This window comes from Gouania willdenowi, chromosome 18, assembly GCF_900634775.1.
Source record: "Gouania willdenowi chromosome 18, fGouWil2.1, whole genome shotgun sequence".
Taxonomy (NCBI): domain Eukaryota; kingdom Metazoa; phylum Chordata; class Actinopteri; order Blenniiformes; family Gobiesocidae; genus Gouania; species Gouania willdenowi.
This window is the reverse complement of record NC_041061.1, coordinates 26,989,540-27,017,417: the sequence shown is the minus strand read 5'-3', so window position 1 is coordinate 27,017,417 and position 27,878 is coordinate 26,989,540. Positions and strand designations below refer to the sequence as shown.

Genomic DNA, 27,878 nt, shown 5'->3' with positions numbered 1-27,878 from the left:
TGTTACATCCGGGGGGAGGGACCGTATCAGTCTCTGGAGTAACTAACGTGATCATAGGAGAGGAGAAGATACTACTGCTGATGGTCTCCTCCTCCATCAGGGCGACACACACACACACACACACACACTGACACTGATACAGATACACACACACTCACGCACACACACACACACACACACACACACTGACAGTGGTAACGGAGCATCCATCCAGGACTACAGGTGATGAAGACGTTCGCTCGACCATTGGATCACCTTCACACGCGCTGACGTGAGTGTTGCTCTGATCACATTTGATCTCCATGATGGAAACAGAACAGTGCGTGTGCTGCCAGTGCGGTGGAATCCCCGTGTGTGCACGAGCGTTAGCTGCGGTGTATGTGTGTATGAGGCCATGTTTGAATCCTCCTCAGTGTCGCATCAACATGTGATGGAGCTGTGCTATGATCACTGCTACATCATCATCATCACCACCACAGGCCTGTGCTACGAAGCTGGACCACTATATCCTGATATCTCTCTGTTAGCTTCAGCTAACCAAACATTGTCTGTCAGCTGTACTACAAAGCAGGATGTAAACACTCAGAGGTGAAAGTAATGGACTACAAGTACTTACTGTAATTGAGTAGCTTTTCTGGGTACTTCTACTTTTTTGAGGATATTTCCAAATCAGTGATTTTACTTGTACTTAAGTACATTTTAAAATAAATAAAGTAATTTGTTACATTTCTACACACAACCATTACTGAGTAAATTATTATTTTTAAAAAGATTAACAGACATTGTGAAACTACAAAAAATGAAATGACCAGACAACAATCAAATGCATCACATCATAGCCAAGCAATCAGATTAAACGTAATGCGTCACATCATAGTCGACCAATCAGATTAAAACTAGTCCTAGCATACTACTCACACTAACGTACTTCTCATACTAAAGTACTACTCATACTAACATTTTTTTCATACTAATGTACTTTTCATGCTAATGTACTCATCATACTGACATACTACTCGTACAATGTACTACTCACAGTAACATACTACTCATACTGATGTACTACTTGTACTAACGTACTACTCGTACTAACATACTACTCGTACTAACTAGGGATGTAACGATTAATCGCAAGGCAGTTAAAAATCGATTCATAGGTATCACGGTTGATATCGATTTTCTGAAAATTGAATCGCAGTACTTTTTTTATCCACAAGTGTAGACGGCGGGCGGAGTCTGCTAATACTTTCTTTCTGGCTGCCTTCTACTCTTAAATATGTTAATAAATGATTCATTACCCCTTTAGCACCGACAGAATATCTGTAATATTACTTGAATATCTGTAAAAGTCACGTTTTTCTATTAGCTCTGTCTGCTAGCATAGCTTCTCTTCTTCACTGCAATATATATGCATGCCAACCGACCACTGTGTTACCAGCGCCCTCTGCTGGTCCAAAAAAATTATGACGTAAATCAGTGTAATCACGGTTTTTTTTTTTTTTAAAGTCCAAATGTTAAGGCACAAAATACATTTTCAGTTGCACTTTCAAAAAAAAAAAAAACTATTATGTAGTTTTGCATTGTTTATTATAGAACCAGAATTTAAATTAATAGGCTTCATTTTCATTTGTATTATTCCTTTATTTATTTCATTCAAGATTTATTTTTAGTTAAATTGCATTGTTTTGAATAGTTTATCAAGGAATTCTTTTGACAATGAAAATTAAAAGGAAAATACAGTATTTTCTAGTTTTTTTCCCAAAAAAAAAATTTGTCTACAGTCCCATTTTGTAAAATAAATCGTGAGAGAATCGTATCGTGAACCCAGTATCGTGAATCGAATCGTATTGGGAGTTGAGTGAATCGTTACATCCCTAGTACTAACGTATTACTCACACTAACGAACTACTCGTACTAATGTACTACTCGTACTAATGTACTACTCGTACTAACATACTACTCATACTAACGTACTGTTCGTACTAATGTACTACTCATACTAACATACTTCTCATACTGACGTACTACTTGTACTAATGTACGTAGTGTGATCACATTAGATAGTATGAATAGATTGAGTAGCTGAGAAATACTGTATGGGGACATTTTTTAGGTATGCAAGGTGGGTACACTAGTCATACTCAATCATCCCATGATGCTTTGGGAGCTGAATGCAAATTGGTTCTGGGACAAGCTTCAAGCTAAAAATCAAACATCTTCTTTTAAAAATAGAAGCATCTTTTCTTGTCTTCATTTAGTTTTTTTTTTTTTAACTTTTTTGTAAATAGGGCTCTTATTTTGAAGTTAACAGAAAATGTGTGAAACGTGTGAATGAATTGTGTATGTGTGAGTTTTATGGATCAAATTAGCACATGTTGATCTTCTACTTGGTCACTTTCTCACTTCAAATGCTTTCAGAACTTTCAAAGGTGGAGAATCAACAGGGATTATTAGCCTCAGTGTGCTTCAGGTTTTTAACGTTGTAGGTTCTAAATTAAATTAAATTCAATTCAACTTTATTTGTATAGCGCAAAATACAACAAAGTAATCTCAAAGCGCTGAACAAATCATAAAGTCCATAGTAAAAGAGAAAGAACCAAACAAGATGCACATGAAGAAGCGTTTAGCGACATTGGGAAGAAAAAACTCTCTCTTTTTATGGGAAGAAATCTCCAGCGGAACCAGGTTCAGAGGTGGCAGCCATCTGCTTTGACTGGTTGGGGTTAGTGAACAGAAGGGGCAAATAGGATAGGATAGAAGGATAGTCCATCCGAGTGTCCCAGACTAGTTGAGCTGCGAACCATTTATCAAGTTCCAGACTAGTTGAGCCATGAACCATTGATCAGTCCATCCGAGTGCTCCAGACTAGTTGAGCTGCAAACCATTGATCAGGAACCGCTATCTCCAGCATCAAGACACCTGAAACAGAAAAGAGAGTGGAGGGCGAGGAGAAGGCACAGACTACAGGAAAAAAAAAAAATAAAAAATTATATATATATATATATATATATATATATATATATATATATATATATATATATATATGGGGTGGGTATCAGTGTAAATGGTGTGAAGCAGTGTGAGCAGTATGATGGGTTTTGCAACAAAAGACAGAAGTGGGGGGTTGTTTACAACCCGGCACAACTTTGTCTGCATGGACATCATCCCATTGCAGCCCATTAGAGCTATGTATAGATGGTGGATCATGTTTGAATATAATGTTGGTGTTCTACTATATAATCTTAGTTCTTAGTTCCTATTTTTAGGTTTAGAGCTTTGTTCCTATAGGGCAGGGGTCTTCAACCTTTACTCTCAAAAGAGCCATTTTGCCGAATCTCGCCTGGATTAAAGTCTTCCTGGAGCCAAAAAAAAACATTCTCAATAAAGACAATACAGTGTTATTATTCTATACAGTTAAAATAATATCAAATACTTGTATGAGTTAATGGATTTGAAGGGCTACAAAAAAATAACTTGAATTTGATGACGTGAGAGATCATGTCGGTCAACACATGCTAATAGCTAATTTCTTGCCACAAATCAAGCATGCATTATGCATATTAAGCTGACATGTTGGCAATTAAATAAATCTTTTCCCACACAATTAAAATCTCTATTTTCTTCCAAAATAGTGTTTTTGTTGGTTTAGTTATCTTACCAGGGATTTAAAACTTAAGGTTAGCCACAGGTGCAGGAAAGTTGATGATCTGTAGATGTTGCAGGAGGTGAAGTAGGATGGTGGCAAAGTTATTGCACAATGTGATTCATTTTTAGGGTAACCAATTCTTTTATCATAATTTTATTTTAAGTTATTGTCATTAATCATCAATACCATATTTTTTTAAACGCTACAAGGAGCCATCGCAAAAGAGTCAAAGAGCCACATGTGGTTCCAGAGCCGCAGGTTGCAGACCCCTGCTATAGGGGTTAGGTTATTGCTATTATATGATATACGCTTTAGCATATAAGTAGGTTTTGAGGTTACTTTTAAAGAGCTAACCACTTACAAGGCCTTTACAAAAAAATTGAAAATTTGTCTCATTAACCTGTACATCTGCCAACATTAAAAGCCGAGCATGTTGCGCGGCATTGTATTGTATTAGATAACGTAGCCTTTTGAACACGTGTTTTTTGTGTGTTTTAATATTGTAACAGGTACTGTTATTTACTTGTAAATATATTGTCATGCTTGTATTTTAATGCCTTTTTACATGTTTGTTCATGTGTTATATGAAATTGCACTGTCCCCTTTCAAATAAACTATAAAAAAAAATGTGGGGAGAGTAGCAGCCTCCCATGCTGAGACTGGGAGCTGGTTCCAAAGGTGAGGCGCTTGGTAGCTGAATCCATTTTTCACTGTAGTGCTGGGTGACATAGTAATACCATCGAAAGACACTATTTGCTCTGATAATTTCTCTTTGAGGTGTTTTGGACCAAATAATATCACTTCGGTTTTATCCTGGTTAAGAAGGACAAAGTTACAGCTCATCCAGGATGTGATGTCTTTAAGACAAACCTGGAAATTTAATAACTGATACATTTTATCTGATTTCATTGAGAGATAAAGCTGTGTATCATCTGCATAGCAATGGAAATGTATATCATGTTCTCTGATAATGTTACATAATGGAAGCATATATAATGTAAAGAGTATTGGTCCCAAAACTGAACCTTGTGGAACTCCATGATTAACTCTGGCGTGCGCTGAGGACAGATTATTAACATGAACAAAGTGGGTTCTGTCTGATAGGTAGGATTTAAACCAACCCAGCACTGTTTCTTTAATCCCAAAAACGCTTTCCATTCTTTGCAGCCGTAGATGATGATCCACTGTATCAAAGGCTGCATTGAGATCTAAGAGCACCAGAACTGAGATCAACCTTCTGTCTGAGGCTAAGAGGAGATCATTGGTTACTTTTACTAAGGCAGTCTCTGTGCTGTGATGGGCTCTAAAGTCAGACTGAAAGCTCTTGTATAATTTGTTCCTAAGTAGGTGATCACATAATTGACCTGCAATGACTTTTTCAAGAATTTTGGAAACAAAAGGGAGATTGGATATTGGCCTATAATTGGACGAGTCATTTGGATCAATGGTTGTTTTTTTAAGGAGAGGTTTGATTACAGAGGTTTTAAAGGCCTTGTGGTACATAACCGGTTGCTAGAGATGTGTTAATCCAGTTCACCATATTAGTGCTAATCAGTGGTAGAACATCTTTAAATAGTGAAGTTGGGATTGGATCTAAAAGACAAGTTGTTGGTTTAGAAGCACTAACTATTGAGGTCAGTTCAGATAGGCAAATTGGAGTGAAACTATATAAATAAAAGCTGCATGTTGGGGTAATTTCGGAGATGTTTTGTTTATTGAGCACTCCTGCAGGGGGGACATTAGCTTTGTTTCTAATTGTTAGAATTTTATCAGTAAAGAAGTTGATGAAGTCATCACTGCTTAGGTAAACAGTAATAGAGGGTTCACAGAGTTGTGGCTTTTGGTGAGCCTGGCTACGGTGTTGAATAGAAACCGAGGATTATTTTTGTTTTTTCTCTATTAGAGTTGAGTAATAGGAAGTTCCAGCTTTGCGAAGTGCTTTTTTATAAGTTAACAAACTCTTTCTCCAAGCAATATGAACTTCTACCATGTTTGAAGAGAGCCACTTCCTTTCCAATTTCCGCAATGCCTGTTTTAAAAGACGCAATTCAGAATTAAACCAGGGAGCGACCTTTTTATGACATATCGTCTTCTTTTTAAGCGGAGCAACAGCTTGTGCAGTGACAACATTGCGGTGTTGACAAGATCATCTATTTTCTCTGTCGTTAGACATTGATAGCTACTCTCTGTTGAGATATCATATGGATCAGAGGTAAGCAGTGATGGAACTAAATCTTTAAATCTAGCTACAGCTTTTTCAGACAGTGATCTACGATAGTGTACTCATCTTTCAGAATTTAAGCAGGCTGATATTTTGAATTAAAAAAATAACAGGAAATGATCTGAAAGAATAGGATTTTGAGGATGTATTGTCAGGTGATCAATATCTAAACCATATGTTAGAACAAGGTCCAGGGCATGATTAAGATAATGAGTTGGTTTGTTTACATTTTGTGTCAAGCCGATTGAATCTAATAATAAGATAAATCATTTATTTAGGCTGTTGTTTTCATCATCAACATGAATAATAAAATCAACTACGATGATTGCTTTATCAGTGCTCAGCACCAGATCAGTGAGAAAGTCAGAGAATTTATATAAAAAAAAATTGGTATCTGCAGGTCAGACTTTTTTAAAAAAATTGGTGGTCGGTGATTGGCCAGAAAATTGCAATCAATGCACCCCTAGTTTAAAATGATAACGAGAGTTTACAAATCCATAATTTCTGATGAAATGAGACAAGTGAGAAAAATGTGAAATATTTTGTCTATTTCCAAAGTAGAATTACCACAATCCACTAAAATGTATTTTATGTAATTGTATTTGTTTTATTTTATTGTATTTAATTGTATTTAATTGCATTATTCATTATTATTGTATTTTAATTGTATTTATTTCTTTTATGATTTTTTTTTTTTGCATCTTGTTTTATGTACATTATATGTTTTCTACATAAATAGAAATTGAATGCAAGCAGTGCATCTTGTATTTGTTATATATATATATAATTTAATTTATTTATTTCATCATTCTATTTGTTTGCATCTTGTTAAGGGACATTACAATGTTTTCTACTTAAATAGAAAGTAATTGATTTTACTGATGACTTCCTGCTACTCCTCTCTGTACTATTTTTTAAAATTATTATTATTTATTTAGTTTTTATTTGAATTTATTTACTTTAATTATTTGTGTAATTTAATTAATGTATTTTATTTTTTCTTGTTAAGGGACATTATAACGGTTTTCTAAGCTGTGGGCTACACCCGTTGCCATGGAAACATGATGAAAGAAAGGACCTCTAGAGGTGTGACCTCCCCCTGATTGTCCGTAACCAAACACTCAACGCGTTTACGCCCTTTTGTTTCAGTCCAGAATTAGAAGGAGGATGTCGATGCTGACTCAGCAGTCCCAATATTTGGTTATGTCACAGGAAGTGGGTGATGAATAAACCGAGCTAATAATTCCTACTTGTAATCAACGGTTATGTAAAATAAATTAAAGGGATCCTACACTGTTTTTACTAATGTGGCCTAAAATCTTTTAAATGTCCTTATTAGTAGATTCATGTCTAATAAACACATTATTATGCACCATATTCATTTTATTCACTTTGAAAAATAGGACTACTTTACTGTTTTAGGAAATTTTTACAGCATAGTGGGATCGCGTGGTGTGCCAAATTTAGTAAAGTTAAGGTAAAGTTGTATTTTATCTTTGTTACAGCCTTATTTTAAAGTTGAGAGTTGGTTTTTAATTCTTAGTAGAACTAGAAATTTTGTATTTCCAGAAGAAAATGAAAGTGAGGATGCAGGTGCTAGCCCGCGTCACACTGTATTAACTGAGCATTAGCATTAGTATAGCATTTTGCTTAGCATTAACATCCCATTAGCCTAGCTTTCGCATTAACCTAACAATAGCATTAACCTAGCATGAACACTAACCTAACATTAGCTTAGCAATAGCATTAACCTAGCATTAACTAAGCATTCATCTAGCTGAACGTTAGCAATTAAGTTGAAATAGTGGAAATGGGTTGAAAAGATTAGTTAGCATTAGCATAAGTTTGTATTAACATTAGCTAACATTAACTCTAGCGTGCATTAGCCAGCATTAGCTTTAGCATTACCATTAACTTACGTTAACAGTAGCTCGCATAGCATTAACATCACATTAGCATAACATTCACATTAGCATAGCATTCACATTAGCATTAGCCTAGCACTAACAATGTATTCACATTAGCATTCCATTAGCCTAGTGTTAGCATTAACCTAGCATAAGCATTAAACTAGCTATAGTAGTAACCAAGCAATAACTAAGCATTAACCTGGCTGAACATTAGCAATAAGGTTGAAAAAGATTGAAAAAAATTTCAATGGGTTGAAAAAGTTAGTTAGCATTAGCTAGAATTAGCATAAATTTGCATTAGTATTAGCTAACTTTAACATTAGCTTGCATTAGAATTAACTTTAGCATTAGCATTAACTAGCATAGCAATAGCATAGTAAGGCATTCACATTATCATTTTATCATTATCATTTTTTTGTTTTGTTTTCCGTCTGTTTTCCTCAATCAGAATAATCTGGAGGTCGTAGATGTACGTGTACGTGAGTGAAGAGACGTAGTCACGTACAAAGCATGTGCAGCGTGAGCACCTGCTCTTTGAGGTCATTGAGTTTGTTCCACTAATGGAGGCTAAGCTAGCTGTGTGTGTGTGTGTGTGTGTGTGTGTGTGTGTGTGTGTGTGTGTGTGTGTGTGTGTGTGTGTGTGTGTGTGTGTGTGTGCATGTTTTGGTCATGTCGCCGTAACTCACTGCAGAGTTAATCTATATATAGCTCTATTCTCTTTCTTTTCTGAACCAGACAGCAGTCTTTTTTTTTTTTTTACACACACACACACACACACACACACACACACACACACACACACACACACACACACACACACACACACACACACACACACACACACACAGTGGGTGGTTTTCCCACAGTGAACATTGTGAGTAAATCAAACTTGGCTGTAAGAAGAGAAGAGAAAAGAAAGCACTTTTTTATAACAGGGGTTCTCAACCTTGGGGTTAGGACCCAATTTGAGGTCGCAAAACACTGGGAGGGGGTCGCCAGATGCAGAAGAAATATTATAATTTTTTGTTAAACCATTTGAGCCCATTTTTGCTTATTTTTAACCTTTTATTTTTCATCTACACCAGAGCCATTTAGAGAGAGTGTTGCAACAACGGAAGTTCAAAATACTTGACCGTCACGTGAGTCATGTAGACTCAATTTGTTCCTGGAAGTTATTAGATATGCTGATAATAATAATAATAATAATAATAATAATAATAATAATAATAATAATAATATCCAATATGACTATTTAAACGTCTTACTGTTCAAAAGTGCATCACAAACCATCTAATCCACTCTAGCTCCATTGGCTACAATGGCTACACATTTTTGCTACATTTCTCTCATTTCTGACACTTCTACGTCACATTTCAATGTCTTTTCTACACATTGTTTCCACTTTCCAGACATGTTCAGCACGTATAAACTCTTTCCACCACTTTTCCACCTAATGTCACATATGTTGACTCATTATTGTCACCTCTTTTCACCATATTTCATGATTATTTTTGCCAATTTAACCACAGTCATTATTTTTAATGCCCATTATTGGCCAATTTAAACTAATTGTTCCAATATTGACACTTTGAACCCTTTTTTACCACTTTTTTTGTACGTTTTCTGTGTATTGCAAATTTTAACCAATTTCTGTGGTTTTAAACCCCCATTTCACCACCTTTTCCACCATTTTTGTTCACTTTTAACCCATTATATTTCTTTATACCTTTTAAAATGGAAAAATAACTGAACTTTACTCATAATTCTTTGAAAAGCTGCTGCAAATTCAGCATTTTAGGTCACAGCAATCACAAATGTTAGCCACAAAATGTGGTCATCAGGGGGGCATGCTACGAATCTCGATTACCTCTAATCGTGCTAACTTCCTCGATTTAATGCGTGTGTGCTGGACCACAAAGCTTGCTGAAGCTGAATCACTATGGCAACTAGTCTTTCACAGCGAACCTGGTCCCAACCAAGTTTTTCTCTCGCTTACATGTTAGCTAGTGATAAAGTCCCGCCTCCTGACCAATCAGATCTCTTAGAAAACGAGCTGTCCAATGAAAGGTGATGTGTGATCACGTCACTGTGTGGATCTGATGTGACGCTGACCATAGATTCCTATAGGAAAAATAAGATTTATATCTGATGAACTGATACAATAAATTAATTAAATTAAATCAGCTGATTACACCTGTGTGCATCGGGCGCTTTCACACCGATAAATTAATTCATTAATTCATGTAATCGGAGGTAATGCTGAGAGCCTCAGTCCTGTAGATAATATAAAATATAGATATTTTCCACCATTTGATGAAGGCTGATCTGTATGAATGCAGGATCACAGCCACAGTAGACACGTTAAAAAGAAAAGAGAAAGTGAAACTTATCAGAATGTCCGTTTATTCTCCGTTTATAATCTCACTAATGTAAACATTAACACATTAATTCCTGCATGAATAACTTTCTGCTTTTACTGCAGCACCAGTGGTGTTTTTGGTCTGAATTACATATTTTTAAACTTAAAGGTCCCATGTCATGCTATTTTTCACTCATCTTCATTTGTTCTAAGAACCCCAAAAACATAGTATTTGAGGTTTATTTTCCCAAACTCGCCTGTTTTCCAGAGTTTTAGCCTCTGAAAAGTCACTTTCTGAGCAACTCTACACAAACAGGCTGATTTACGGACTACTTATGCATATTCATGAGTGGGCGTGTCTATAGACGGGACGATGACTTCTCTTTGCAAGGTGATGTAGGACCAGAGGACGGCCCGCCCTCCTTCCACCCACTCCGTAGCCGGCTCATGCTGCTTTATAAACACGAGACAGAGTGTGGGGGCGGGGCATTTTCGGGTACATACATAGACTGTAGAAAATACATACATAGCACTGTACGAAGGATGCTGAAATGCTCACATTCGTGGGAGTGTCTTTTTACATGTCAATCACAGCAGAGAGCTTCCTGGGGGCGTGGCTTCTCCAGCTCAGGCCGTGTGAAATTCGTCATCAAAGTGGGAACACGTCGGCATATTGGAGCGAGGTGTTTGGGCTCACCCTGCAGTAAGAAAGGAGCAAATCACCCTCTAACTAACGATTGAGGGAATCAATGAAAAAACACTTTGGGCATGTGTATGAACCCCAAATAACACTTTATGATGATTAAAGCATAGAAAATTTGATTTAGCGTAACATGAGCCCTTTAAGCAACACGTAACCGATCAGGACCAGGTTATGAAATGGATCAGATCTGATAGCGAGAATCTCCACCACTTTCACGTAAGCGCGCACGTACGAGGGTGAAATCACTTGGCTTCAATTAGCGTTCGTAGTCCAGCACATATATGGAAAGGAATGTTTGGTTAGTTCAAGCCAGCTAACGGAGATTAATCCAAACTAGATTCATAACATACCCCCCTAGTGACCATGTTATCCTGTGACTGTAAATGAATGCAGAGCTTCATCTAAAATGTGTTTTTAATGTGTTGATTTGCATTGTTGTGACTGCATACAAAAAAAGTGAAAAAGCTCTGGTGCAAAGACAGGTTTAGCTGATGGTGTAGTAGCTCAACTGGTGATCAGTTTACCTGGTGACGCGTCACAGAAGAAGCTTCTAATCACACAGTGTGCTCTCTTATTGGAGGTAAATAAAGGTTTCATTAATAATGTTTCACACGTTTCAATGGGATTTTTCCTGTTAAACAATGGCTAACGGTTAGCACTGTGGCTAATGGTTAGTACTATGGCTAACATAGATCTTGTGATGTAATTTCAGCATAATCCTGTTTTCCTAAATCATTTGAAGTATTTAAAATGTAAATAACAGTAGTTGTAGCATGTTTGGGATTCGAGGAAGTATAATAGTCAGTAAAACATTCTGAACAGGGAAAGATGAGGAAATGTAAAATGGAAGGCCCTACTAGCGCACAGATGCTAACACATTATGGGAGGTAAATGTGAGCACTAAAGCTACAGGATGCTAGCATGTTAACATTATTTAACAGCCCTGGTTTTCATGTTTAGTCCAGTTCATTTAGTCTGGGTGTTCCATCTGATTAGCCTTTAGTTAGCTTCCACCAAGCAGAATAATTAGGGTGCTAGCTTTTAATTAGCTTCCACCATGCACAATATTAAGGATGCTCGCCTTTAGTTAGCTTCCACCAAGCAGAATAATTAGGGTGCTAGCTTTTAATTAGCTTCCACCATGCACAATATTAAGGATGCTAGCCTTTAGTTAGCTTCCACCAAGCACAATAATAAGGATGCTAGCCTTTAGTTAGCATCCACCAAGCAGAATAATCAGGATGCTAGCCAATAGTTAGCATCCACCAAGCAGAATAATCAGGATGCTAGCCAATAGTTAGCTTCCACCAAGCACAATAATCAGGATGCTAGCCTTTGGCTAGCTACCATCAAGCACAATAATCAGGATGCTAGCCTTTAGTTAGCTTCCATCAAGCACAGTATTTAGGGTGCTAGCCTTTAGTTAGCATCCACCAAGCAGAATAATCAGGATGCCAGCCTTTGGTTAGCTTCCATAAAAACAGAATAATCAGAATACTAGCTAGAATACAAGCACAATCAGAAGAACTTCTTCTTTTCTTCTTTGCAATGTTTCCATCTCTTGGCAATGTGATTTTTTTTTTAAAGCACTTTTTTTTCAAAACTTCTTTTGTCAGAGCTCTTTTTTAACATCTTTATTCAGAGCTTCTTTTTTCTGAGTCATTTTTCTTATAATTTCTTTTTTTCTGAGTCCTTTTTTAACTTCTTTATTTAGCTCCTTTTTTAACTTCTTTTTTCAGAATTTGTTTTTCTTTTCTTTTTTTTTTAAACTTGTTTTTTTCAGCGCTCTTTTATTTTTTTAATTTGTTTTTTCAGCGCTCTTTTATTTTTGTAACTTTTATTTATTTTTATTTTTTTTTTACAGATTTATTTATTTTTTCTATTTCTATGGATCCCAGCTCTCACACTCTTATTCTTGTATTAGGTCTTATTCTGCGTCCCAGTCCTCTAGTCTTCCAGTCCAGGGTGTCGTCTTTCTGCCTTAAACCAGATACTGTAGAATTACACACCTCGTGGTTCAATGTGAATCTGAGAGTACGGCCTGGTTTATTCACCCTCTGAATGTTTAAAGCACACACACATAATACTTCAACATGATAATATAAACAATATTAAACAATCAGATAACAATCGTAAGGTTTCAGGAGGAATCTATGGAAGCCCTGAAGGGCCATGATTTCATACATTTTATTTCCTCCATTTTCCCGTGATAACGACTTAATTTTCTCAAGATCTCGACTTAACAAGATTTTGTTTTCTGGTGATAACGAGTTAATTTAATTAGTTTTCCCAAGTTAACGGATCCATTTCTACAATAGTGTAGTATAATAGATCATTACATGAAACATCATTCAGTGTAACAATGTCAGAGGAGCAGGAGAAAATCCATCACAGTCGTAAATATTTTAATAGTTATCAATAAACAATACAGTGCTGCTGTTGAAGACACTACTATTACTGTGATAAGTTTAATGAGACTTTACTATGAATTAAACATAACTAACACTGTTAAAAAGGCTCCAATATAGGCTGGAAAAGGGTCAATATTAAACATAAATAAATAAAAAAAACTAAGTGTCAACAGCAACCACAGCTACAGTGTTGTAGATCAGGGGTTCTCAACCCGTCTCACCCTGACACCTACATTTTTCCACGGTCATTAAATCGCGACCCACTTTTTTTTTTTTTTTTTAATTCAACCAACCAAATTTAGTTTTCCAAAATTAGCTGTTGAAAACACACATATATAATCTTTTTTTAAAATATAAATCTATATATACTTATTTTATTGAAAACAAAACACAAAAATATGATGGTCTGCTATTTACATCATTCAACAGTATTTTACGAGCTGTCCTTGAACACACCACCGGCCCCCACAAGTCATTGCGTCTCACCACTATATTTAGAAGCCGGGATAGCGCGACCGAGCTCTGATGGCGTTACTGCAGTGCCGATAACGCTGAAGCCTTGCTAACCATCTTTTTACAGTACGCACACTAATGTGTAGTTCATCTGTAATAGCAAGGCATAATGCTACTGATATTGTTACACTGGATGGTTTCCTGCAATGATCTATTATACTACACTATTGTTTCATTTATTATCAAGTTATCTCAGGAAAACTAATTAAATCAGCTCGTTATCATGGGAAAACAAAGTCTCATTATCTCGAGATCACGAGAAAATTAAATCATCATCACGGGAAAATAGAGGAAATAAAATGTTTGACAGCGTGGCCCTTTAGGGTTTCCGTAGATTCCTCCTGAAACCTCACTGTTATCTGTTTTGTTCTTCTGTCGTCGTTAATAAATAAATAAATATAATCCATCCAAACATTCAGAAAGTTCCAGAGATTTATACTTGTATTTTTATCATTTATAACTTTTAAACTTAGCTGTGATCCCATAGTTCTAGTATAGAGCTGGTTAAACTAGAGGAGCTGATCCACTATTACCTTCAAATCTATTCAACCTTTAGCATGTTCACATAATACGTTCAACACATTTACACCTTTATCAACCTTATTGATAATGTTAATGCTAATGCTAGGTTAATGCTATTACTAAGTTAATGCTATTGCTAGGTTAATGCTTAGCTAATGCTAGGTTAATGCTTAGTTAGTATTAATGCTAGGTTAATACTAAGTTAGTGCTAATGTTAGCTAATGCTTGGTTAGTGTTAATGCTAGGATAATGCTATTGCTAGGCGATTACTAATGCTCAGTTAATTATAATGCTGAACTACAGTTAATGTTAGGCTAACGCTTTTGCTAGGCTAATGCTAATGCTAGGATGATGCTATTGCTAGGCAAATACTAATGCTAGGTTAAATATAATGCTAGAATAAAGTTAATGTTAGGCTAAAGCTTGTGCTAGGATAATGTTAATGCTAGGCTACTTCTAATGCTACGGTAATGCCAATGTTAGGCTAATGCTAATGTTGGGCTAACGATAGGCTTATTCTAAAGCTAGCATATGTTAATGCTAGGTTAACGTTATTGCTAGGTTAATGCTAATTCTAGCATAATACTGTAGCTAGGTAAATGCTAATGTTAGATTAGTATTAATGCTAGGATAATGCTATTGCTAAGAAGACGTTAATGCTATGTTAAAGATGGAACGTTGCCATAAATATTATCATTATTATTATTATTATTATTATTATTATTATTATTATTATTATTATTATTATTATTATTATTATTATTATTATTAATAATAATAATAATAATAATAAAGCACAGATGTGTTATGGTGATATGTAAAGGTTTTACATGACTTTCTAATTGTGAGCTGTGCTGCTGTGGAGCAGAGGAATATTGCAGCATGTAGTGGAACACGTGTGTGTTTCCTTTGTCTTTCTCCGTCACACACACACACATGCACGCACACACACACATTCCCTTTGTTCCAGCCCAGGCTGTGGCTGTGTTTGTGGCTTGATTAGAACAGAAGAACAGGGCCATCCATCACCATCTGCCTTCTTCACCTCCACCCTCCTCTTCCTCACTTCCCTCTCATCATCATTCATATGGATATATTTGTCTTTTCTTTTCCTCCTCTCACCTCTCCCTGCCCTTCAGGCTCACTCTTCCTCCTCCTCCTCCTCCTGCTGCTGCTTAAATGTTGAATGGAATCCTTGGTGCATAGACGTGTGTTAGATTGTGATATTTATTTATTCAAAGCGTCATTTAACTTGTTTTTTCTGAGCTTTATTTTACTTATTTTTTTCCAGTGCTCTTTTATTGAAAAAAAAAACAAAAAAATTTGGTGCTCTTTTTTAACTTCTTTTTTTTTCAGAGCTTTTATATTTGAACTTTTTTTTTCAAAGTTTTTATTTTTTTAACTTCTTTTTTTTTCCAGAGCTCTTTTTTTAAGGCAGTGGCTATCCGTACGGTTGCCGTATCAATATACCGACATTCTATCCGTAAGCAGCGCCCCTCATTGGCCAGTTTAGGTCACGTGACTAACCCTAACATTCCATTTTTGAACTTTTTTTTCAAAGCTTTTATTTTTTTAACTTCTTTTTTTTCCAGAGCTCTTTTTTTAAGGTAGTGGCTATCCGTACGGTTGCCGTATCAATATACCGACATTCTATCCGTAAGCAGCGCCCCTCATTGGCCAGTTTAGGTCACGTGACTAACCCTAACATTCCAGAGGAATGTACGAACCCCTCGCTCACGGAAAAAAATCCAAAAATTCAGTCATTTTCACTTGTTTTCTTCCTCCAGCCACTCAAAAACACACTGTCTGTCTCCACCGGTTTTGTGTGGGAGGAGCTTTCAGGTGTGTCCCCCCAAAAAAACTATATATATAATTAAAAAAATAAATGAATTAAATTTTTAAAAAATTATGATAATTGAGACAAAAAATAATTACTTCCACTACTTGCTGTTTTTTTTTTTTTTTTGTGGCCCTAATCCTCTTCCGTAGATTGATGTTGACGTCTGTATAGGTGCTAACATCTGCTCATAGCAAAGCTAGAGGGAAGCACTGATGATGTATTGAAACAGGAAGTGAGAGGGATGACGTTAGCGCTCCCAGGGTGATTATCTAACTGAGGAGGACGAGCGCTCGTGGCTCTTTGTCAGTTCTTCTCACTGTGTGGGAGGTCCCGCCCACCACTGATTAATGATAGGCTGGACTGGCCTTAGGGGGCGTGGCTTAGAACCATGAGTCATTGAGATCCCACACATCTTCAAAATTCTGCTCTTACCCCATTACTGCTTTGTTTCATCTCAGTCTCATTTTAACATGTAACACACACACACACACACACACACACACACACACACACACACTGTTTGGTTTGAGTCACTTAATAAAATTAACAGGTCCAAATAATTGATAATAAGGGTTTGGGTGATTTGATAAATAAAGGGGTCTAAATAATTAATAATATTGTATGAATTATTCTGAATTAAATGAAAGAAGTGATTTTCAAATGTTATTGTCGAATGTTATTTTGAATGCCCAATATGAATGCTAACATCAAAGGGTCATTTTTCGAATGACACTATAAAAGTGTATAAAAGTATAATAGAGTGCAACTACTTTAGAGTAACTGAGACCGTCGTCAGGAGCACACAGCCCGTTGCTAACACAGCCTGATCACACTATTAAGGTGTGTGAGTATTAATGTTTACCAAGCTGAGTTTACGTAAGTTGTAACTTAATACCGAGGGCTGGGAATGTTTATTCTACGGGTTGCGGGTGTTTGGTGACACGTACGCTGCACAGCATTTGGCTGCGTAGAAGCCAGTTGTTTAGGATACTCGACAGTTTCCTTTAACGATCCACAGCGTGGTAGACGGTAATTTAATCCCTGTAATCCATAGCAGAGTGTGGCCTTAGGGGTGGGAACCTCTGGGTACCTCACGATACGATACGATACGCGATACACGGATCACGATAACGATTATCTCACGATAGGGATGTAACGATTCACTTAACTCCCGATACGATTCGATGCACGATACTGGGTTCATGATACAATTCTCTCACGATTTATTTTACAAAATGGAACTGTAGACAAAAAAACTAGAAAATACTGTACTATTTTCATTTTATATTTAATTGTCAAAAGAATCCCTTGATAAACTATTCAAAACAATGCAATTTAACTAAAAATAAATCTTGAATGAAATAAATAAAGGAATAATACAAATGAAGAAGAAGCCTATTAATTTAAATTCTGGTTCTATAGTAAACAATGCAAAACTACATAATAGTTCCTTTTCTTTTTAAAAGTGCAACTGAAAATGTATTTTGTGCCTTAACAATTGGACTTTAAAAAAAAAAAAAACAGTCTGCTCTGTATTTACGGCAGATATTTGTTTGCACCAGCAGAGGGCGCTGGTAACCCAGTGGTCGGTTGGCATGCAGATATCCTTGCAGTGAAGAAGAGATGCTATGTTTGCAAACAAAGCTAATTGTAAAAGTTATGTTTTTCTGATATTCACGTAATATTACAGATATTCTTTCGGTGCTAAAGGGGTAAAGAATCATTTATGAACATGTTTAAGAGTAGATGGCGGCCAGAAAGAAAGTAGTAGCAGATTCCGCCCACCGCCTACACTTTTAGATGAGGATATATAGCGCCCTCTGCTGTTTAAAAAAAGGACTGTGATTCAATTTTCAGAGCATCGATGTGAACCGTGATACCGATGAATCAATTTTTAACTGCCTTACGATTAATCGTTACATCCCTATCTCACGATATGACGATACTGCAATTATCGATATATTGGTCAGAAATCAATCTATGATAATCTGACATGACAAGAAAAAAAAGATTAAGTGAAAAAATACAATTTTTATTTTATATCTCTGAAAGAGAATAAATTGAAAAAGTGTCCTATGAACAGTGACACTATTTTAGTGCAACATTTCTGTAAATAAGTGTCAACATATCAATGTAAACAAATAAGCATCTCCAAAGTTCTGCTGCTGGTGTATTTAAAAGTCTTTTCACTGGCTCCCAGTCAGCCTCAGAATAGACTTTAAAGTTCTGCTGCTGGTGTATAAATCTATGAATGGGTTTGGTCCAGAATACATCAGTGAGATGTTAGTCAGGTATGAACCCAGCAGGTCTCTCAGATCTATAGACACAGGTCAGATAGTGGAGCCTAGAGCTCACAGTAAACATGGTGATGCTGTTTTTAGTTGTTATGCTGCAAAGAAGTGGAACAAACTGCCAGCAGAGCTGAAGTCAGTATCTAATGTGAACATTTTTAAATCAAAGTTAAAGGCACTTTTTTTCTCCACTGCATATGATTGAGAGAGAGATTTTTGGTCATGTTGTTGATGTCATGATGATTTTACTGATGATTTTAATTGATTTTACTGATGATTTTAATTGATTTTACTGATGATTTTAATTGATTTTACTGATTATTTTAAATGTTCTTATTGATTTTAAACAATTCAATGTTTCATCATGTAAAACACATTGAGTTGCCTTGAGTATGAAACGCGCTATACAAATAAATTTGCCTTGCCTTGCCAATAGTGTTTTCTGTAAACAAAAAATAGGGTCTTTCTTACCAGTGACACCATTATAGTGCAATATTCCAGTAAACAATATATTGGTTCTTCAACAAACAGTGACAAAATTTGGAGGAGGAGGAGAAAGTCAGTGTCCCGTCTATAGACACGCCCACTCATGAATATGCATAAGTAGGCCGCAAATCAGCCTGTTTGTGTAGAATTGTTCAGAAAGTGACTTTTCAGAGGCTAAAACTCTGGAAAACAGGTGAGTTTGGGAAAATAAACCTCAAATACTATGTTTTTAAGGTTCTTAGAACATAGAGAGTTGGGTGAAAAATAGCATGATATGAGACCTTTAAAGCGAGATTACAGAATTGATATGTTTTTTTTTGCTCATGCTTAGTGTATTTAATGATTATGTTGCAACAAAGCATTCATGCTGTTTCAGGTTTATAACCTGTGGTCAATGAAGTTTGAATAAAATCATCAAAGATAAGCATGAGTTATGACATTGTGAGCTGCCTGGCAAGCCTTATCGGAGGGCTAAAATCAAAGATCTGTACACACACTAAAAAAAAGCTGTATAGTGCTGGACGATACAAGCCAAAACTCATATATCAATTTTTTTTTTTTCTCAAAATGTTGATATACGATATTAATCTAGATATTTTTAATTAAAATAGATGAACTATTCTGGGTTAAATTTGCTGATGAAAAATGCCACACAGACACTTTGATTAACAAACGGTTGCACAATATGTGCCACTTTTTCTCCTATTAGGGACAGCATGTGTGAGTGAGTTAGGACTCACAGAGAAATCAATCTAACTGAGCTTTTCATGTTCTGAGAAATAGCAAATCAGCGACTCCTAAAAAATGTGTATATATATATGTATATATATGGCGGATGCTTTAAGACTACAAGGGAACCTCAGCTTCCCCTAAAATCAGTGGTCAAATATGTAGTGTTGTGTGTACATTTCATTGACTAAATATATGACAGAACACATGTATGTTTAGTTCAGAATCAGCTTCTTATAACAGGAAACTGACAGCGTGACGTTCTTCATTCATTACCGCAGCGTCACAGTGTTAATAAACAGTGGTGAAGTTCAGCTTCAATTGACTTCAATGGGAGTGGATTTAGGGGTTGATCCACTGCAGTCAAACTAGACGCTCATTGGATAAATGCTCGGTTATGACGCACTTAGTCCCGCCCATCGGACGCCGGGCTTCACAGGAGGTCTATGGAGCAGTGGGCTGGATCTGTCTGTTCCGGACGCTGGAATAATGGATGATGATTGGATGATCTGTCCCAGGCTAATTCAATTTTGATTGACAGCGAAATGAGCCAATCAGAGAGTATGACGTTGTAAGCACACAGGCGGGTTTTTCAAATATTTCAGTCCGTTGCTCTGTGTTGACACGGAGACTTTGCTGATCCTCTCATAGCGAATCAACTTCTGACAAACCTAGTGTCTGTTTTTGGTGTTTGTGGAGACTGTTACTGCTTGTATTGTGAGACTTTTGACCAAACACTCACACTCCAGCGCGCAGCAGCTACGCGCGTGCGTGCGTGTGCGCGCGCGTGCGTGTGTGATAATCTACAAATAGTTGTTGACAACAAAATGTGAATTCTACTAGAATTCACATTTAAATAAACAGATACATTTTCTGAAGTAGGCAGAAAATGAGCTTCCCCTGCATGAAAGACCAGCAGCCGCCACTGATATATATAATCTCAATATAGCGACCAGCCCTAAGATTGTCTCAAGATTTGCGCCAACCACAATGTGTGTAACATATATTAACTAGAATATTTGCATTTCCTGAATAAAATGCAAGTGAGGATGCAGGTGCTGGCCCTCGCCATTGAACACTGCATTAGCATTAGCTAGTATTAGCATTAATGTAGTATTAACCTTAGCCTAGCATTAAGCTACCACTATTATTAACTAGCATTAGCACTAGCTACCATTAACATTTGCTAGTGTTAGTCTAACATTAGCATTAGCAAACATTAGCATTAGCAAACATTAACATTAGCCTTGTATTCAGATTAGCCTAGAATAAGCGTTAGCCTAGCGTTAACCAAGCCTAGCATTTTCCTGTCATTATTATTTGCCTAGCATTAGCCTAATATTAGCATTAATCGAGCATTCACATTAGCCTAGCATTCGTATTAGCATACCATTTGCATTAGCCTAGCATTGACCTAGCAATACCATTATCTAACATTAGCCCTGCATTAGCATTTACCTAGCATTAGCCATCAAACAGCTGAATATTTTAAAAAGTTGAATGGTTGAAATAAGTTGAAGAATGGCTGAACCGCTGAAGTTCAAAGTTGAAGCTGTTAAATCTTAAAACAAGAAAATTTCCAAAACATTTTTTTACAAAATTTGTATTAAAAAAATTAATAACAGTTTTAAATCACAACGCTGGGGGTCAAACTCTGCAAGAATTGAAAAAATTAAATTAAAAAAAAATAAATATAAAGAATAAAAAAATGGATAACAATAAAGAGAATGCCTCCTGCATCCTCACTAATAATGCAAAAATGATAAGTAACATAATTGATAATGTTGACTACAAATATTTGTGTCGACTCGTCATAACATCACAACAATTAAAGACAAGACTTTGGTTGAATGAACGTGATGTAAAACGTCTCATTGGGGTGGGCAATATGGGAAAATTATCATATAACGATTTTTTCTGTGTGAAATCACGATTTTATCACAATTTTTTTTCATTCAAATCATTTAGACTATTTTAAAGTTATTTACCAATAAAACAAACCAAATCACCTTCTTAAAATCATCTCCCTAAATGGAGAAAAAGATTAAAAGATAATTTAGGACAAGGTAATTATCTTTTTTTTTAATTATTATTATATGTAAGCAATTCATCAAACTGGTTCCTAGTACAATTAACATCAAACATCTTTCTACTTTGTTTAACTAAAGTAGTGTAGCATTAGCATTAGCATCACTCGCTACATAACAAGGCATCATATCAGTCTAGTGATTTCTATTTGTTATTGAGGTAACACACCCATATTAATCAAATCCTACTTTAAGCAGTGTTTGAACGCCTCATTTCACACTGTTTAGACAATAATATCGTTAAAGATAAAACATTACTGCTTTGGTTACATTAGGCCTGGGTGATATAGACCAATATTTATATCTCTATATTTTTCCTCAAAATGGCAATAGGTGATATAAACTCCATTTATTGTATTTTTAATTTTTTTCAATAATAAATAAATTATAAAACAATAATGGGTCAAAGTCAGTGGAGAAAAATGCCACAAAGACCCTTTTATGAATCACTAGCAGCACAATATCAACATTTTGTATCACTTTTGACTTTTTCCTTCATTAAGGCTGATTTGTGATTAAATTATGTAGTGTTGTTTTTTTCAGGGCAGCTTTGAGTTGATGAAAGTAGTTTTAAACTAAATCACATTCAGGACACTGTCTCTTTAAGAGTGTTTAAACAGCCCCGTTAGCTACAGCAGCAGATCTCTGCTACAGTTTGTTATAGAAGAGAAACACATGCAGTGTTTTCTCAAACATATTTCAGTGCTTCAACACTCAGAACTGATAGAGTTTAACAGACAGACAGACATCTGCACTGAGCCTCTGACAGACAGACGCTAACACGGAGGAAGCAGCACAGCTAACTGTGTGTGTCCGTGTTTGTTATGTGACATTCTGACTAACAAATGGTGTGATTTGGCAGAGAAAAAACCTTTGGTTGTGCTGTGTATGGACCACAGACATGACGCAGACACGGCACCGCAAGGGTTAAAATGTGAACTACAGACGGTTCTACGATCTCTGTGATTTGGGAGATCGTCGTCATGTTGTAATCCTTAACGATCAAATATCATCATATCGCACACCCTTAATGTCTCATTAACGTATCTAATAACAAGGTCTCTCTGATTGTGATGGTAATGATGTGTTGACCTCCCCCTCCCAGCAGTGAGCCCCAGCTGTTGCCGGTGGGCATGGTTTTGGAGGGCAGCTCAGAGGCGCTGTGTCCCCCCCCATCTCTGGAGCTGCGCCCATCCTGCCACAAGAGCCAGGCCACGCCCCCTCTGGGCTCCACCTCTCAACCCCACGACGGAGTCTTCCCCGAGGACAAGGAGTCCGTCAAGTATGGCGAGCTCATCGTGCTGGGGTGAGGAGTCACTTTGCGTTCACTCATTTCACTCACCTTTAATTGGTGAGGATGCATCCTACATCCTCCCTATTGTTATCTGTCTGTTGTTAATATAAATCACAAAGATATGTATGCTTGTACTTTTATAATTTGTAACTTACTGAATGTGGTTAAATTGGCAAAAATAAGCATGAAATACAGTGAAAAGTGGTTTAAAGTGACAACTACAATATTTGCATTTCCTAAAGAAAATATGAGTGAGGACAGAGGTGCTGGCCCGTGTTGCACTGCAATACTTAAGTATTATATAGCATTATCATTAACAATAACTTAGCATTAATCTAGCATTAGCATGAAGCTACTGTTAGAATTAGCCTAATGATAGCATAAGCCTAGCATCAGCATTAGCATATCATTAGTATTAGCCTAGCCGAGCATAAGCATTAGCAATAGCATTAGCAATAACCTAGCAATGGCATTAGCGTTAGCATTAGCATTCGACTAGCATTAACACTAACCTAGCATTAATATTAGCCTAGCAATAGCATTAACCTAGGATTGGCATTTGCCTAGCATTGGCATTTTCCTAGCATTAGCATTCGCCTAGCATTAGCACTAACCTAGCATTAGTGTTAGCCTTGCATTAGCATTAACCTGGCGTTGGCATTTGCCTAGCATTAGCGTTCGCCTGGCATTAGCACGAACCTAGCATTAGCACGAACCTAACAATAGCTCAATACTAGCAATAAGGTTGGAAAAGGTTGAAAAACGTTCATCATAAAGTGATGAAAATAAGTTAAAATAAAGCAAGTTTGATGTAGTTGCAGAAAAATGGTAAAAGTAAGCAAAAATGAGCTCAAATTGTTCAGAAAATATTCTTAGTTTCTTGAAGGCATCTGGGGACCCCCTCCCAGTGTTTCTCGACCCCAAGGTTGAGAACCCAATGGGACCAGGAACCCTGAAAGCAGTTAGCATATCCACAATAACCCCTGATTAGACTGAAAGTATGAAGAACAGGCAGGTGTGCTTTGACAGAGCAACAGAAGGTAACAAACATGCTAAGGTTTTAATCCTGATGTAAAGAGATCCACGGATTTAAATTGTTTCAGAACGAGCTATGATGTGAATAGTGTGTGTGATATGTGTGTTGCTGTGTTGTGTGTCTCACACAGACACAATGGCTCCCTGGCTCACGGGGACAAAGGTCGTAGAAGAAGTCGTCTGGCCCTCTATAAGAGACCCAAAGCTAATGGAGTCAAGCCTGATGTCATCCACAACGTCTCCACTCCTCTGGTGTCCAAGGTGAGGTCTGCTATACACTACTGGGACCAGACTGATATGTGCAGATACCACAGCACACCTTTAAAGGGACTGAGTCAGTGGATGCTGTAGCCCTGTGCAGCACGTGTCAGCCAATAACAGGGGAGTGTGTCCTTCACTTGTCCTGGTCACATGATTTTGTGTGTGTGTGTGTGTGTGTGTGTGTGTGTGTGTGTGTGTGTGTGTGTGTGTGTGTGTGTGTGTGTGTGTGTGTGTGTGTGTGTGTGTGTGTGTGTAGGCCCTCAGCAACAAGAGTCAGCACAGCATCTCCTACACACTGTCCAGGAGCCACTCTGTCATCGTGGAGTACACACAAGATACACACACTGACATGTTCCAGGTAACACACACACACACACACACACACACAAAGCAAATAATATAATGACTAATTTGTTTCTCGTAGATCGGCCGTTCCACAGAGAGCATGATAGACTTTGTGGTGACAGACACAGCGGGGGGCAGCAGTGGTCAGGGTGGGGGTGGGGCTGGTGAGGGCGGGGGCGGGGGTCAGTCGGCCCAGAGCACAATCTCCCGCTACGCCTGTCGCATCATGTGTGAGCGCAGCGCCCCCTACACCGCACGCATCTACGCAGCTGGCTTTGACTCCTCCAAAAACATCTTCCTGGGGGTGAGTGGGGGTAACCATGGTATCCGTGTATACTAAGAGTTAGCTTAGCTCGTAGCTATAGACATAGCGTCATAGCCACTGAACAGCACTGCTCTGTGTGTGCTGCATTCAGGAGCGCGCTGCAAAATGGAGGACGTCGGACGGCCTGATGGACGGTCTGACCACCAACGGCGTGCTGGTGATGCACCCGGCAGGCGAGTTTGTGTCGGAGCCCGCCCCGGGTGTCTGGAGGGAGATCTCGGTGTGTGGGAACGTGTTTGCCCTGCGGGAGACGCGCTCGGCCCAGCAGAGAGGAAAACTGGTAAGCAACCATGATGCTGCCACGTTTACATCAACAGGCGAGAAAAGTCACTGGTGAGGTCTAGCATTACCACTACATTAGCACTAGCCTAGCATTAGCATCAATCGAACAATAGCATTAGCCTAACAGTAGCATTAGCCTAACATAACACTAACCTAGCATTAGCAATAGATTTAGCCTAATATTAGCATTAACAGTAGCCTAACAATAGTATTAACCTAGCATTATTTTTAGCTTAGCAATAGCATTAGCCTAACATTAGTATTAGCATTAACTGAGCATTATGACTTGCCTAGCATTAGCATTAACCTAGCATTAGGTTAACAATAACATTAACATTAGTCTAGCATGTTTAATTAACTGAGCATTAGCATTCGCCTACTAATAGCATTATCCGAGCATTGGCACAAACCTAGAATTAGCATTACGCTAGCATTAGCCAAGCAATAGCACTAACTTAGCATTAACCAAGCAATAGCATTAACCTAGTATTAACACTAACTTAGCATTAGCCAAGCAGTAACATTAATCTAGCATTAGCGTTAACTTAGCATTAGTCAAGCAATAGCATTAACCTAGCATGAGCACAATCTTAGTATTAGCCAAGCAATAGCTTTAACTTAGCATTAACACTAACTTAGCAATAGCATTAGTCAAACAATGGCCACCGGACGGCAGGCACTAGGACCCAGATCAGAGTAAATGCATCCCGTACTGCATTCACAGGCTGTAATATCACCAGTGTATTATTTTACCTGTTATTAGAGGTAATGTCTTTGCCAGGGAGCAAATATTTATTCCTGGTGACTGTTTTCCAGACTTTTACTGGGCTTTTTACCAGTGATTAGTTCCTATCTCGTTTACGCTCCATGGTCCAAACTGAAACCGTGTGTCATTTCAACCAACACTCCATCATTTATCTGGGGTCATGTCTCATGTTGTAGGTGTTTGTCACAGATGTTGATGATGACAGAGGCAGGGGGCTCCCACTTAAAACACTGTGGCCCAAGGCAGTGCTACCTTTACCTCAGCTCTCCTTGTCTGCAACAGAAAGGTCATTAAAAAGATAATCATGTAAAAAACATTAAAACATCAAGTGATTTTTGATTGAATTAATCTCTTATCAGCAGACTCAATATCCATAGAAATACACTATTACATACAAAGTAATCATAAGAACAGTTCATATGAACATTATATTAGATTAGGCATTTGTTTCATTTACTATGTATTTATGCTGATATAACCTACAAGTACAATTCAGCTACTAGCAGTGTTCATAACACTGCTAGTAGCTGAATAAGAGTTTGAATTAATTTAAGTTAATGTCTAGCACAGACACACACATGTAGGAGTGGGAGATATGGGGGGAAATGTCATATCACAATTTTTTTTTATTCAAATCATTTAGACTATTTTAAATCTATTTACCAATAAAACAAACCAGTTAGATTTAGGCACAAGGTGACATGGATTGATTATCTCGGTCAGTCAGAGTTACTCCAGCTACGGCAAGCTGCGAGGACTAAAGTTCACTATCATGAAAAAAATAAATAGAGTTTGAATGGGGATATATAAGCGTGAGAAATGACAAGTGTGGCATGTGGTGTGAGAATACTGTCACGCTCAAAGCGTGACGCTTGGCAGCTCTGAAAGTACTTGCTAACACTGCACATGTTTAAGGTACTTGCTAATGTAGCACATGTTTAAGGTACTTGCTAATGTAGCACATGTTTAAGGTACTTGCTAATGTAGCACATGTTTAAGGTACTTGCTAATGTAGCACATGTTTAAGCTACATGCTAACACGTAGCACTGCTCTGTCCCTGGTCAGGTTGAGAACGAGTCCAACACACTGCAGGACGGCTCTCTGATTGACCTGTGCGGGGCCACCCTGCTGTGGAGGACTCCGGCCGGCCTCCGTCACACGCCCACCCTGAAGCAGCTGGAGGGTCTGCGCCAGGAGCTGAACGCGGCGCGGCCCCAGTGTCCCGTGGGCTTCAACACGCTGGCCTTCCCCAGCCTGGCTCAGCGTGAGATCGTGGACAAGAAACAGCCCTGGGTCTACGTCAACTGTGGCCACGTGCATGGCTACCACAACTGGGGCTACCGCAAAGACAAGGGCCCCGCCGGCCCCGGGGGAACGGTCCCTGGCCACACCGGAGAGAGGGAGTGCCCCATGTGCCGCAGGGTGGGGCCGTACGTGCCGCTGTGGCTAGGCTGCGAGGGGGGACTCTACCTGGACGCAGGGCCGCCCACCCACGCCTTCTGTCCCTGTGGCCACGTGTGCTCTGAAAAAACGGTGGGGGGGTGGAGCCAGATACCGTTACCTCACGGCACGCACGCCTTCCACGCCGCCTGCCCCTTCTGTGGCACGTGGCTGACGGGAGAGCAGGGTCACATCAAACTCATCTTCCAAGGTCCCGTGGACTGAGCCCTGAGGGGGGAGGGAGATGGAGGAGCCAAGAACCAGGAAGTGACTGACGGACTCCGACAGGAACTACTGTAGAATGGACGACTTCACATGGGCGGGGCTTACAGTGTATGGAACACATGTAAATAAAAGGTGTTGAAATCTACCTGCTTTGTTCTTCTTTTAGTACCAACATCAATCTTAACC

General features: G+C 38.0%; 1 protein-coding gene across 2 annotated transcripts; it reads left to right on the top strand.

Moving 5' to 3' along the window:
* The first annotated feature begins 26 nt into the window (after positions 1 to 26).
* peli3 (pellino E3 ubiquitin protein ligase family member 3) lies at positions 27 to 27,786 on the top strand. 2 transcript variants are annotated; one of them, XM_028474530.1, is made up of 7 exons: positions 27 to 271; positions 22,827 to 23,024; positions 24,179 to 24,308; positions 24,565 to 24,666; positions 24,733 to 24,957; positions 25,070 to 25,258; positions 27,093 to 27,786. In XM_028474530.1, exons 2-7 carry the CDS (start codon positions 22,852 to 22,854, stop codon positions 27,690 to 27,692), a joined length of 1,419 nt encoding a protein of 472 aa, XP_028330331.1. In that variant the 5' UTR covers positions 27 to 271; positions 22,827 to 22,851; the 3' UTR covers positions 27,693 to 27,786. The 2 variants fall into 2 exon arrangements, with proteins under 2 accessions (XP_028330331.1, XP_028330330.1); XM_028474529.1 differs by having other exon boundaries at positions 22,824 to 23,024.
* The last annotated feature ends 92 nt before the right edge of the window (positions 27,787 to 27,878 follow it).

What these genes read in the sequence shown, in the direction of transcription:
- peli3 (XM_028474530.1), top strand. Translation starts at nt 22,852, where the DNA reads ATGGTTTTGGAGGGCAGCTCAGAGGCGCTGTGTCCCCCCCCATCTCTG. An exon ending in GGCGAGCTCATCGTGCTGGG is followed by an intron (nt 23,025 to 24,178) that starts GTGAGGAGTCAC and finishes TGTCTCACACAG; the next exon opens with ACACAATGGCTCCCTGGCTC. An exon ending in CACACACTGACATGTTCCAG is followed by an intron (nt 24,667 to 24,732) that starts GTAACACACACA and finishes TGTTTCTCGTAG; the next exon opens with ATCGGCCGTTCCACAGAGAG.